Source organism: Lutjanus erythropterus, chromosome 9 (assembly GCF_056507025.1).
Source record: "Lutjanus erythropterus isolate fLutEry1 chromosome 9, fLutEry1.hap2, whole genome shotgun sequence".
Taxonomy (NCBI): domain Eukaryota; kingdom Metazoa; phylum Chordata; class Actinopteri; order Lutjaniformes; family Lutjanidae; genus Lutjanus; species Lutjanus erythropterus.
In genome coordinates, this window is record NC_139325.1 from 24,524,635 (window position 1) to 24,537,375 (window position 12,741).

General features: G+C 40.1%; 1 protein-coding gene across 1 annotated transcript; it reads right to left on the reverse strand.

Annotated features, from left to right (window-relative positions):
• Nucleotides 1–817: 817 nt before the first annotated feature.
• Nucleotides 818–11,071, reverse strand: flad1 (flavin adenine dinucleotide synthetase 1). The gene is made up of 11 exons (XM_084726790.1): nt 10,674–11,071; nt 9,355–9,447; nt 8,936–9,104; nt 8,048–8,425; nt 6,045–6,158; nt 5,694–5,961; nt 5,218–5,365; nt 4,804–4,902; nt 3,718–3,907; nt 2,292–2,365; nt 818–1,224 (listed from the first exon to the last, which is right to left on the reverse strand). Exons 2-11 carry the CDS (start codon nt 9,360–9,362, stop codon nt 1,089–1,091), a joined length of 1,584 nt encoding a protein of 527 aa, XP_084582916.1. The 5' UTR covers nt 9,363–9,447; nt 10,674–11,071; the 3' UTR covers nt 818–1,088.
• Between the last annotated feature and the right edge of the window lie 1,670 nt (nt 11,072–12,741).

Consider the following 12,741-nt stretch of genomic DNA (forward strand, 5'->3'; position numbering starts at 1 on the left):
ACTCATATGCTCTGGAAGTAGGGCAAACTTAAGAGTCCCATACAGGGAGGCCGCCTCAGACACATTATAAGTCTATAGGAATCTAATTTTCTTCCACATAAATATCATCATTCCAGACAATGTCCCGGTGTTTTTATCGCACCAGCAAAGCGCACACACCATTACATTTGTGCTGTGATTATGAAGCCTCTGTTCATTGCCTCTTTTATTACTGTTATTATTAATAAATCAAGCAAGCCGTGGAGCCCGGACAGATAAGTTAGCCGGGCTGGAGGTGGTAATTGCTGGTGTAACAGTGTGTGCAACCCCGCGGTGGCCTCGTAAGCGACCCGCTTTATTAGATCGGCCGGTATCGATCCTCCGCGCGCGGCGTTCACTAATCTCCAGGCGGGCAGAGGATCGATGAGCCTGGATTCAATCATGTCTGGAAACAGAGGAGGTCGTTTTTTTCTAATCACGGCTGCTAAATGGGAAAAAGTGCGAACAACGCGCCCGTGAGGAGCGCAGGGAGAACTACACCAGGAGGGAGGAGGAGAGACGCTCGGTCTGTGATTATGGATATTACCCATGAATCAATATGAGCCTGCTGCTTGACCTTCACTGGTCTCTGTACGCTCTCACTGTCTAAAAGCTGATTTTCTCACCTTGACAGAAACCTTCTCACTTAATTTACTGATCCAGTTTGTTACAGGCTGTTCTCTCTGCACACAATGTTCTTACCGGACTTAGAAACAAGACAAATGGATTCATGAATAAGAGCAGTATTGAAAGCCCTGCACACACTGCCTCCTCTTAAAATAGTAACATGACAATGGAAAAAGATGACACAGATTGATGTTTTATTCAGCAGCACAGAGAGCCATTACTTTAGAGACTCACATGTATAAACAAATGGCACACACACACACACACACACACACACACACACACACACTCACATACAGAGACTTCCTTCACAATCTTATCCTGAAGACACTGTGCAAACATTTACATGAAGACTCAATAAAAAATGTTTCCACAGATTTAAACAGTATGGAGGATCTGAGTTCCGGCTCCATCAGCAACAGGTGACACGGTGAGGAGGAGACTCAGGCGCGGGAGTTTCGTTCCTCTTCTTCGTTCTCCAGCAGGTAGGCCGCCTTGTATCGCGTCACCCCCCTCCCATCCACCATCTGCAGGGCCACGTTTCGACAGGTGTTGTCCATGCTGCCCAGTGAAGTGTACCTGCAGATGGACAAAGAGGTTTCAGGTCATGAGGCGTATTTTCAAGCTTTTCCAGCACCTTACAGCTACAGAAAATGACATTTCTATACATATATATACTAGCTGCAACAATTAATCAACTGACAAATTAATTAATTGCCAGCTATATTAAAAAACAATTAAGCGAAAGAAAAAAGGGCAAAATTCTCTGATTCTAGTTTCTTAAATGTGAATATATTTTTTTGGTTTCTTTCCTCCTTTATGCCAGTAGAGTGAATAACTTGGGGCTGTGGGCAAAACAAGACATTTGATGACTGATCAATGTTTTTCATCATTTTCTGACATTTTATAGACCAAATAACTTATCGATTAAGTGATAAAATATTTGACAAGACTAATTCACAACGAAAATAACGGTAGTTGCAGTTGCAATATGTACTATATAATGATGATTTCACATCACAATTAAATCGAATGTTACTGTGCTATAAACAACCAAAATTACATTTGGCTGTAGCACCCTATAAAAGGTGACAAATTAAAGAAGAAAACAACAAAGTTTAAAGATCTGTCGCCTCTCTGTAAGTAAACTCAGCTTCCTACATAACATGGCTGAGCCAATATTAAGCAATCACTCAAATAACTCATAGACAAATAACTTCAGTTTCATTAAAAAACTTTTTTTCTTTTCATTTCCCAACGTGGTACCATCTGTTAGCCTCCCGGACACTGCTCCATCAGAGCATCACAAAAGACTGACAGCTCACACAGAGCGTAATCACACGCCAGTGAGGAGAAGCTTGAGGAGAATCATCTTCATTTTGAGCGAGACGCAAAAGCAATTAGCCTCGCTCTTATTTTACTTCTTCATCTTTAAAGTGAAGTATTCAGTCACAGGTCCATTTATTATGAAAGTAATGCAACTACAGTTTCAAGTAGTTTTAAGCACTTTATCCAAAGTCCGAGTATTTTTCAAACCTTGAAAACACCACATTAAACTCAAGTGTTTTCAAGAATTTCCAGCATGAACCTTGAAAGTTGAATAAGTGGAGGATACAAAGCCTGAGAAGTTTGAATGTTATTCTTACCCTTTATCGTAGAGAATACAGTAGGGCACATATAACGTCCTCAAGAACGACCAGATGTCATGATACGTCCAGTCCTGCAGAGCGTTGGGAGACATCACATTTAATTGGTTTGTGATTGGTTCATGATTAGTTCAATTCAGGGGAACTCGTCCTCTGCGGTGCACACACATAAATTATTATACAATGAGGTGAACTGCTGAGCATCCCCCTATATGTATCACATGTACCAATACGGCTGTCAAAGTACGACGGCTAACAGCCATTCTACAAGTATTTGTACCATTTCTAAATACAGTGGAAACCTTTAACAGTGATCTCTTTTCTCTCAGTGAAAATGACTCTTTCCCATCATGATTTTAATGTACACACATATACAGAGGCAGACAGACTTCCACGAGGTGAGTTAAAAAAATAAAATTAGCCTACCGCAGTTTATGTTGTCATTTAAGAGAAAACCCAAAACGAACACTGTAAGCAGACTACTTAATTACTATAAGTGAACTATTTAAGCAGCATGTTTATAGGAATTAATCTGTCCCAAGCTTTTTATCCATATATGTAGCTGATCACTGTGACTGTGATCACTAAAATGTGTTTCGACTGTACATTAACAAATCTAAAATAAAGCTTGTGACATTGTGTTTCCGCTCATGTGGATCTGTTCCTCAATAAAAAGATAAACAGATGAAAGCGCAACAACATCAGAGGCTGCTGCCTACAAAAGATGGGCTCTTTGTCATAAAACCCTGCCTGATGTAATACAATCCAGCACAACACACCTGCAATAACTTCTACCATGTGAAGCTTTTAATGTCAGACATTTGTTGAGAATGTCACAGAGGTGGTGACTCACATCACCAATTTGTTTTGCAAAATATCGTGTGCAAAATATTCATGACATCATTTAAAGCTTCGCAAATGCAGTATTACTGCAGGGCTGTTGTCGAACATTAAACTGTGCAGGTGTTGTGATATTTTGTTCACACCCCTGTAGATCTGCACTCTGAAAATTCAGTCAAGATGACAAATAACATTAAGTGTAACAAGGGGAAATTGCCTTGCTCGAGCAGTGAAAACAGATTTGTATTACCAGTCAAAAGGCAGTTTCTCCCGCAGCGCTTTATACACTATAGCTTTAAAAATGTGGGCAAACTGAAGGACTGCTTGCTTCTTATTTCTATAATTAATGTCTGCAGGTGCTCTTAAGATAAAAGAAAAAAAAACAGGTGAAGCAAAACTTAATGTTACTTAAGTTTAACTTGTGTTTTGATTACATGTATTTTGGATTTAAAATAAATTAGTGTACTGTAAATTTGTTGAAGTGGATGCTCTTAAATGATATAACTTTTGCTTTGTTCATCCCAAGATAAGAAAAATCTAACAAGAGAGAAACAACAAGACATAATAACTTGTGCGTGTGTCTCACCAGTAACGGGTTGACTCTCATGTAGTCCGGCCAGCCGGGGTCAGTGGGACACATGGGTGTGAGTGTGAGTGAGTAGGGGTCACTCCTCCTGGTCCCCATCAGGACGGCTTTCAGCTCAGGCTTCCTCTCCTGCACCTCGCTCAGCGCCTGCCGTATACTGCCCTCCACTGAGAACAGATCCAGGTCATATCTGTGGGAGACACAGCGCCAAATACTTAGGTGCCGTACTGTAACATAGAGGACTGGGACACTTTTTTTTTGACAAGAAAAGCTTAAAGGAATAATTCAGATTATTTGAACTATATAGTAGAATAGTCAGTATTTTAGCTACAGTAGAAGGCAATCAACATGAGCCTAGTTTGGAGAAGCAGCAGGAGAACTGTGTAGGAAGATAATAAATTTACTACTGTAGACAGAGTCATGAAAGCTATATTAAGAATATTTTCAGTACTTAACCTTGTTTTTAGGCAGCTCCTTCTGATGGGAAACTGGCGTTATATGCCAAAAATATTGCTCTCTCCAAAGCAACCAGACTCCATTTGCAAAAGTGATTTTACTCACAGAACATGGGAGTTGGTGTTTTAAAAGGATAGTATGGATTCCCTGAAGTCACACAATAGCACAAACAAACTAACAGATAAAAGTAGCGGCAGAACAGCAACTCTCGTGTTCTGTGAGTAAAATTACTGTTTGGCCCAAGAGGTCCTGGCAGTTTACAGTCAGACACACTGTTCGACTGTAAGGTAAAGCAATGAAAATAATCTAAATAGACCATACATTTAAAATGATACAGATTTTTTGTTTAGGGTGGGACTTTAAGTGGCTAAAATACATTCTGCTGCTGACTCTGTCCATGCTGGTACTCCTCTCTGCTTCTCCAAACTGTGTGTGTGTCTACAGCCATCTACTGGAGCTAATAAAACGTCTATGAATAAGTACCTGATACAACTCAACTTCAAATAATTCAGACTATATTTGCACTGCTAACACCTCTTAGGTATTAAAATCTATTTTAAAAAATCTCCAAAAACAATGAGCTGAGATGTGTTTATTATCAGTATGCAACAGGATCGATCGGTGGTTCACCTTTTTATCGTGTCCTGAAGGAATCTCTCCATTTCTGGGAACGGAGAGACAATCCGGATATACAGAGCTTTCACCTTGTCTTTACCATCTGGATACCGCCTGAGATTGGCAGGAGACGGGGAAAGAAAAAGAGAGAGATAAATGGAATATAAACAAAAAGAGATTCTGTTCATCCTTATCACCATCTCCCACTGTCCAAACCAGATCAGGAAAAGTCAAAATATTAGTTCGTTAGATTTTTCTCTAGTTGTCTCTGAACTACTTTTCTTCTTCATTTCTTACTGTGACACCCCGCTGTGCACAAGTGGTATCATTATGTTTTTAATTTGACTCTCCCTTTCATCTTTTCTCTCTCAGGTCATTTGTTCCGTCCTGATTAAATCATCGCCTTCTTTTCCTCTCCCCTCCTTTTACCGTCTCAGTGCTGCGTAGTAGAGATGCAGCAGTGCCGTGCAGTCTTTGCCCCCATTGAAGCCGACGCAGACTTCCTCTGTCGAATACTGATCCAGTGCAGTCTCTATCGTTTTCAGAGCAGACAGAACTTTCTCACCCAACGGTGTGCCTGTGGGAAAATGAAATCCACAGCAGTGAATGTAGTTAAAGTTTGTTACATATATAATATAAATTATCCCTCATTCCGAAGTCCAGTTTAGAGTAAAAATATATGCTTGTTCTTTGTCTTTATTTTATTGATGCTTGATTCTATCCTCATTTCAGTCTCATGCCACTTATATTCTTCTTTATAATCGACTATAATAATTACTTTAATATTTTTGCTCCCTTTATTAGTCCCAATGCCTGTGTGAAGTGGAGTTCTCTGCAATATTCACTTTATATTAAGTTGAAGTAGTTTAACAACCATCATCCACCACTTTCTGTCTTCCGCTCACCGTTGTTGGCCATTGAGTACACTTCAGCGGTGGCGATGGACACTGGGTCAGTTACTAAGGGCACCACGCTACCCTTGGGCAGCTCGTCTAGCAGCTGTGTCCGGGCTTTGTCCGCCTCCTCCTGGCTATCTGAGTCCAGGACCAGCCTGACTCTGTGATAGTTGCTCAACCAGTCGGGGTAGGAGCCCAGAGCCACCTTCCGGCCCCAACCAGCCTGCAGTTTGGTCAGCACGGGGGCGATCTCTGCTTCATCTGCATCCACAAACACCTAAAGCAGAGATTATTTGGTTAGCTGACTCAAAACACAGTGTTCGGTGGATTTAGAAATGATAGGTACGGTCATGGTGTTACCTCACGAGAGTGAAACGTGGTCCCCGACCCAGCGAAGAGGTGCTCCAGCCCGTTGAAGGCCCTCTCCATCAGAGACGGGATCCCAGGAAAGATAAACACGTTACGTACACTGACCTGGGAGAAGAAGGTGGACACATCATAAACTGAAAAAATACATGGACGTACAGTCAGCGTTCTCTAAACCTACATGTTCCATGGTTCTGTGTAATTTCTATTTCAGGTACACCGACCAATAATTCTAAATAACATATATTTTAAGGTAGTTAACATCTCAAAACTGACCTTATAGTCTTCCTTGTTTCTACACTTTTTATGACTGTCAAAGAGTTTAGCTTCTATTTAATATACTTGATTTGAAAAACTGTAAATGTAGAAGAAGTAGATTAACCCTAACTTTGCATTAAAAATTACACTGAATAACACCAAAGGACAACCGTCATGAACATTAGGAAAGATTCTCTCATGGTCATGACAGGTGTCATGTCATGGTTACGAAGGTGTTATGTCAGTCTTATGCACACCCATGTAAACTCATTTCCATATCACTCTGATATCAGGCCAACTTGTTGTTTTAAAGTCAGTTGCTGTGTGTTTTATTTTGAAAATTTGACCAGAGTGGTCAGTTGTTTTCTGTCTGATCTGATTGCTTAAGTGTGTCAGAGAAGACATGGCACTTGCTCTTTTTTGGCTTTCAATTACAGATCGTACCCGGTGCTTTTCTTTGGTATCACCTTGGTCAAAGCTCGATGCAAACTGAGCTGATACTAAAAGGTGACGAGAAAACACTGCAGACCACGGACACGACACAGGACATTCTGTACAAACCCAGCATTTTGAAACAGCCAACTTACTGTCAGTAGCTACCACAGTTTTTTTATTCACTTGAAAATGGCAGGCCTCAAAACCAAACTATGGTCAGCTGACCAAGTGCAGACATATAAAGAACACCATCTCTTCATATCCTCCGTTATAAGAGTTGCCCAGCGCCTGTGGTGTGCATAATGTTGGTCAGTGTGTAGCTGGACCGAAAGCGAGTGGCAGAGAGTGTCAGTGAAACAGAGTAAAAGGTGAGCAGTGGAATTGTAAATCTGGCAGTAAATGTACAATGGAGGTTAAAGTTTGCCTGTGAATAAAGGCTGCAGCTTCTCAAGACACAAACGGGTGGTTTGTGTCTTGTTTCCCAGCTGCTGGAATTGCTTTGCTATGACGATCACCTATGTTGAGGGAGTACTATCTGCAGTGAAAAATTAGGTAGAAGTACCAAAGGCAAGTTGAGTCGAGCAAAGCAGTACAATGTAGTGAAAATTCTGCTTAAATGGAGTCACTGCACACATTTATGTAGCTATATCATTTGATTATTGGCACAAAAGACCAAGTTTAAGGATAAAAAAGTATGTTTGTTTGTTGTGCATCTCTACTTGAAACTGTTCAGTATAAATAGAATCATAAGGGTTTCAAATGTTAAACATACAGAGTTAATATGATCTTCACGAAGGGAAACTATAAACATGTACTGTTCAAATTCCAGCACAATCCAACACAAATACTTGCATGTCCGTGTCTCTGTGCAGGTCCTTACACTGCTCTTTTCTGTAAACGGTCAATGTAATAATTTTACCCACTGTGAGAAGCTACATTTCACTCCTGCAGTGTCTGGTTAGCCATTGATGTTGCAATCTGTCTCCTAAAATAACCCCAGAACAGGATGGAACAGACAGAACATTATGTGACTGAGTGAACATCTTCCTGAGAGTTGTGTCAGCTAAACAAGTTTTATTAGCCCCAAAAAGCAGACTGAAAAGGTAATACACAGCACAGCAGATATTTGGGACATCAATTTTAACAAGAAGTGCTGGCAGTCAGTGAGTAGGTGGAGGATGCCGACTCTTTATAAATTGGGTATAATGTGATCTAATTTAGTGTTGTATGATTATATGATCCACAGCATTTAATAGCTTGATGAAAGACCTAAGCTAATCCTCCTCCATCCTGCATTCACTCACCAGTGGGTAGCGAAGCAGCTGTCCAGTCTGAGGGTCAGTTCCATAGTTGAGTTGGGCTGAGCGAGGTACCATGGCCAGCTTCATAGCAGCACTGTTCTTATCCACCACACCAAAGAACTCCTCAACCAGCTGCGCGAGCTCAGGGTGGGGATACAACTCCTCTTGGAACGCCATGGCAATGCTCTCAAAGGTGACATCGTCATGGGTGGGGCCTATGCCCCCTGAGGTGATGAGGTGTGTGTACTGAGGCGAAAGGAGGGCCACCTCCTTGGCAATGACCTCCTGTATATCTGGTATGACCGTTATGCGCTGTACAGACACACCAAGCTTCCTTAGTGCTCGTGTCAGAAAGGCACTGTTGGTGTCCACAGTATGACCCTGGGAGACAAAGGACAAGAAGAGACACCACATTTTAATTGGGTATTTCCACTCTGGGTTAAATATTACATTCAAGGACTTAACAATGACTCAAAGGTCTTGCTTGATGAAATTTCAATGACTCACAGTGAGCATGTCAGACAAAATCAAAGGCTTCATGTTTAAATCATGATCATGTCAAGTCAAGAAATAATGGTGAACTTGTCATTTTAAAACCGAGCACTGCTGCCACATCAAATAACCGTCAAAGGGCTTTCCCAAGGATATGAATTGCGGATCCTGGAAGGCAAAGCAGTCCAGAGAACTGATGCATACTGATGAATTAGGATGTCATATCAGAATAGTTTCAATTGCTCAGATTCATTAGAAAAAAAATGTTTTTTTCTGATTTCAACAAAGGATTTGATTGTTCAAGGATTGTTTCAAGGGTTCTCAGTAGGAAACTGTGAAGCACACAAATACAGCTTCAAAGTCATACAAAACCACAAGTATCCATCAACGCTGAATCACCTTGAGTATCTCATCTCCAATGATGAGAATGGCTGCGGTGGGAGCATCTCCCTTGGCAGCAGAGGACGGACTGAAGGCCCGGTGGTTTGTGGACATGTTTGCTTCACAGAGTTGAGCCGCCAGTCTCCTCACACGCACCACTGCTCTACTCAGCTTTGGAAGAACAAAGCTGGAAGACAAAAGAAAAATGATTATGATAATGTTTATTAAGCATTTGCACTTTATACGTGTATGTTTCGCTCTCAAGTTTAAATTTGGACAGGTCTCATAAGTGAACAAAGCCACAAATCTTATGGGTCAATAACAGCAGGTCTGTCATGACATACAGTACAATGCATTTGTTCTTGATATATTTTTTGTTGCTTTTGTGATGACCTATTATCCCTATGTGGATCTGTATAGTTCCATTTAAATCTTACTTCAACATGAAGAATCCATATGGCGTATGCCAAATGTTTCAGTACACTTCAGGCCCTCTTCTCCTTCATAACTTGTCTCCTACCAGGGAGAATCTTGGAAGAGACACACAAATGAGCAGATTAGAGAAAGAAAAATCATATAAAAAGAGAAAGAAGAATAAATCATGACAGGCAGCACTTCAGTTAACAATGTCTTCTTATCGGTTGTTTCTTGACATACGTCAACTGATAGGGCTTGGAGTTGAAGTTCAAAAGTTCAAGTTAAAAGAGGTTCAAGAAAGGATGAGTTGTATTTAAGGTAGTGATGCATATGAATTTTTTTTTCAGATGACAATGACACAGATAGGATGACCAACAATTTTACATTTTTGCATTTTAAAACAAGTTCATAGCTCTACACCAACTCTAGGTTAACTGTCATCACTATTACAACAAGAACAAAAGCAGGTCTGACTCAAATGCTCATTAACTTTTTTGGGTAAAGTTCATCAAAAAACCTCACAAATATACTTAAACTTTTGCAGAAAATTCAAACTAAATGCTTTGACATATTCTGTCAAATCAGGTATTATTATAGCTGAAGGAATATTCTATTTATTGAATAATTCATATGCATCAATGACATTGATACACCTTCATATCGGATAGTCAAACTAATAGCTAAATTATTGACATTACTCAAGTGAGGTCTGTCTATACGTTGCCTGAAGCAGATGTGAAGAAATGAGAAAACACGTTGATAGGAGTGAAGACAAATTCGCTGGCGGAGACATGAAGTGAGGGAAGATATGATTGAAGAAGAGGTAGGATCGTTATGGACAGCTGCCAGCTGAGTGCAGCGGTCAGAGGACAAAGACAGATTGTGTCCGTGCGATACAGCCGGCTTTCGCTGTTTGTTACCATCTAGCCTTGTGATTTCCAAGGAAAGGACCGATTAGAGTGAACTATCCTCGCATGACTGCAGTTTCTAAATTGCGCAACACTGCAAGTTCAGGGACGTGACGAAATAGTTAAATGACCCTCATGCACATTCATTTAATAAAAACTACAACACATGGTGGCTTAATAACAATCGACCCGTCAGGCACTTGTATGAAAAATCTTATTAACTAATTGTAGCAAGTCTCCTTGCGAGGTTACTTAATCCATCGTTGGGGGCACTAGCAACAAGCAAGCATTAGCATTCAAGAACACTTATATATTAGCTTGTGTTCTGTCTGTACAGCCGATTTCTCTCCACTACCATATATTGTGAGGAAACACACAATATGCTGTTTTTATAATTTAATTCAAAACTCGTTAAATCCAAGGCAACTTACTCCTGAGCCGCTTTATGTCCTCGTTACGTATCCGGCCGTTTCTGGCTACATGTCACTCAAAACACACGTATCGTTAGCCGTCCAATCACAACTACGAACGAGCTTCGCGAGAGGTCCGACAGCCAATCACATCCACGAAGGTGGGCTTTACCGACCTGCCTTTCAATGTACACGGAAGTAACTGTGCTAGAAACATAATACATCAGTGGCTAGACACGACAAAGACATTTCGGGGCGATATTTCTCGTTTGATCAAAGTGAATATGATACGTTTTAGCTAAACGAATGGCACAGACAAGTTATCTATCTGAGTGTCGGAACTTAGCCCCATCTCTACTCCAATAGCATGATGCTAACTGCTGCTCAAGACAGGACTTCTTTTCTTGAACCCAAAATCCGAAGTGATACTGAGTCGACTGTAAATCGTCTGCCTCTGCTGGCTGGAGGAGTTGATAACCGATGATTGACCCCAAAGTACCGCTGTCCACACTGTCTGCTGCTATTCCTGTTCTTGCCTACGGGTGGCACGCGTACAACTGGCTTATAATTAAACGAGTGGACGGTGAATTAATTTGCTTAAGATATTAGTGGTTAAATTTGCATTGTTTCAGTACAAAAAAAAAAAAAATCTGTTGACGTTCTGAGGATGGTAATAGTCATTACCAAGAACCTCCTTCTGCATTTATGTCCACTCGCCTAGAAAGCAACAAACAGTCCTTTCAAGCAACCATAAACATTTAGCTGTCACAATAATTACGTATGATATCGTATTTACATTGTGATTAGCCATATTATAAAAAAAGAACTTTTTTTCTTTTTAAATGCTGATGGATCTGCAATTAAAGGTATATGGAGGCAATTTCTGCCAAGTAAAGAAAAAACACTAATGAACAGTTTGGAAAGATTTTTAAAAAATGAGAAAATATACTGAGACTTGAAACAAAATTAGGATGTAGTGATCATTATTAAATAATATGTCAACATATATAATTAATAATTTTGAATTACAATGTTGATTACTGTATCTCATAGTTTTTACTTAATGTGAGTTTTTTCCCTTTAACTTTTCATCCATTTTTTTTCCTGGCAGAGATGATGTGGAGATTGCATTTTGTAAAGCAAGAGTACATGTGTGACTCATCATGTTATGTTACTCATAGTGTGATGACACTGTTCTATTGAAGTGTCCCAGTGAGCAGTATCAGTGTGACAGTAAACCAGCATAAACAACACCAGGGCACCAAAACAGGAATCCAGCCATTGTTTATTTTGTCATTTACACCTGTGCTTTTCCTACTGTGACATGTCAGAATGTTTTCTGAGAAAATGAGCCTCGCTATTATGCATAAAGATCGAGCTACTCAAGGAGTTTACCTGTTGGTATTTTTAGGGTATACGGCTTGCACAGAGGGGTTAATCTCATTTCACTATTAAACTATTCCTGATCACTTTAAAAAATTATGGAGTTTACTTGAAAGTCACTGTTTTTAGATAGTGCCCATCGAATCTGTGCTGATGTGATGGCAATGAAGGGACTAGACTTTTAATAAAGTCTAAAAACAGACATGAACACAGACAGCTACAGACCCCACAGACACCTATTAGTTCTGTTTACACTACTTTCTGGAGGAAACGCTCCACATGTGCAGATCAGCATCTGCACTGGCTGCATTGGAAGACGTTCCTCCATGAAACTGCTCACAATAAGGTCTGTCGATTATTTTGAGTAACTGAGTCAAGATTTCTGGAAAGACACAGGTGTTGAATTATTCAAATGTTGTTGTTGTTGTTGTTGTTGTTTTGGTGCATTGAGCACCACAAGCCGAGTGCTATTTAATCCTTCATATTTCAGAGAAGGCAGACATCCAGTTGATACCTCCAAAACTCTGTAACTTATGTCAAAACAGTCTAAATGGATACATATCTATTTTTGATTTGGGGATGAACAGTATCTTTAAAGTGTAAATTAACACCAGACCAGTGTTGTGAATTCACTGCCTTTTTAAGATTAAAAAATTAAAAATGCCATTAAATGCCATGCTTATTATGATGTAAACAACACAACTAC

Bases quoted from the DNA above. Each gene is read 5' to 3' on its own strand.
- flad1 (XM_084726790.1), bottom strand. The intron at 5,366-5,693 runs GTGAGCGGAAGA...ATTTTCCCACAG, and splicing joins GTACTCAATGGCCAACAACG to GCACACCGTTGGGTGAGAAA. The intron at 4,903-5,217 runs GTAAAAGGAGGG...TGCCAATCTCAG, and splicing joins TACTACGCAGCACTGAGACG to GCGGTATCCAGATGGTAAAG.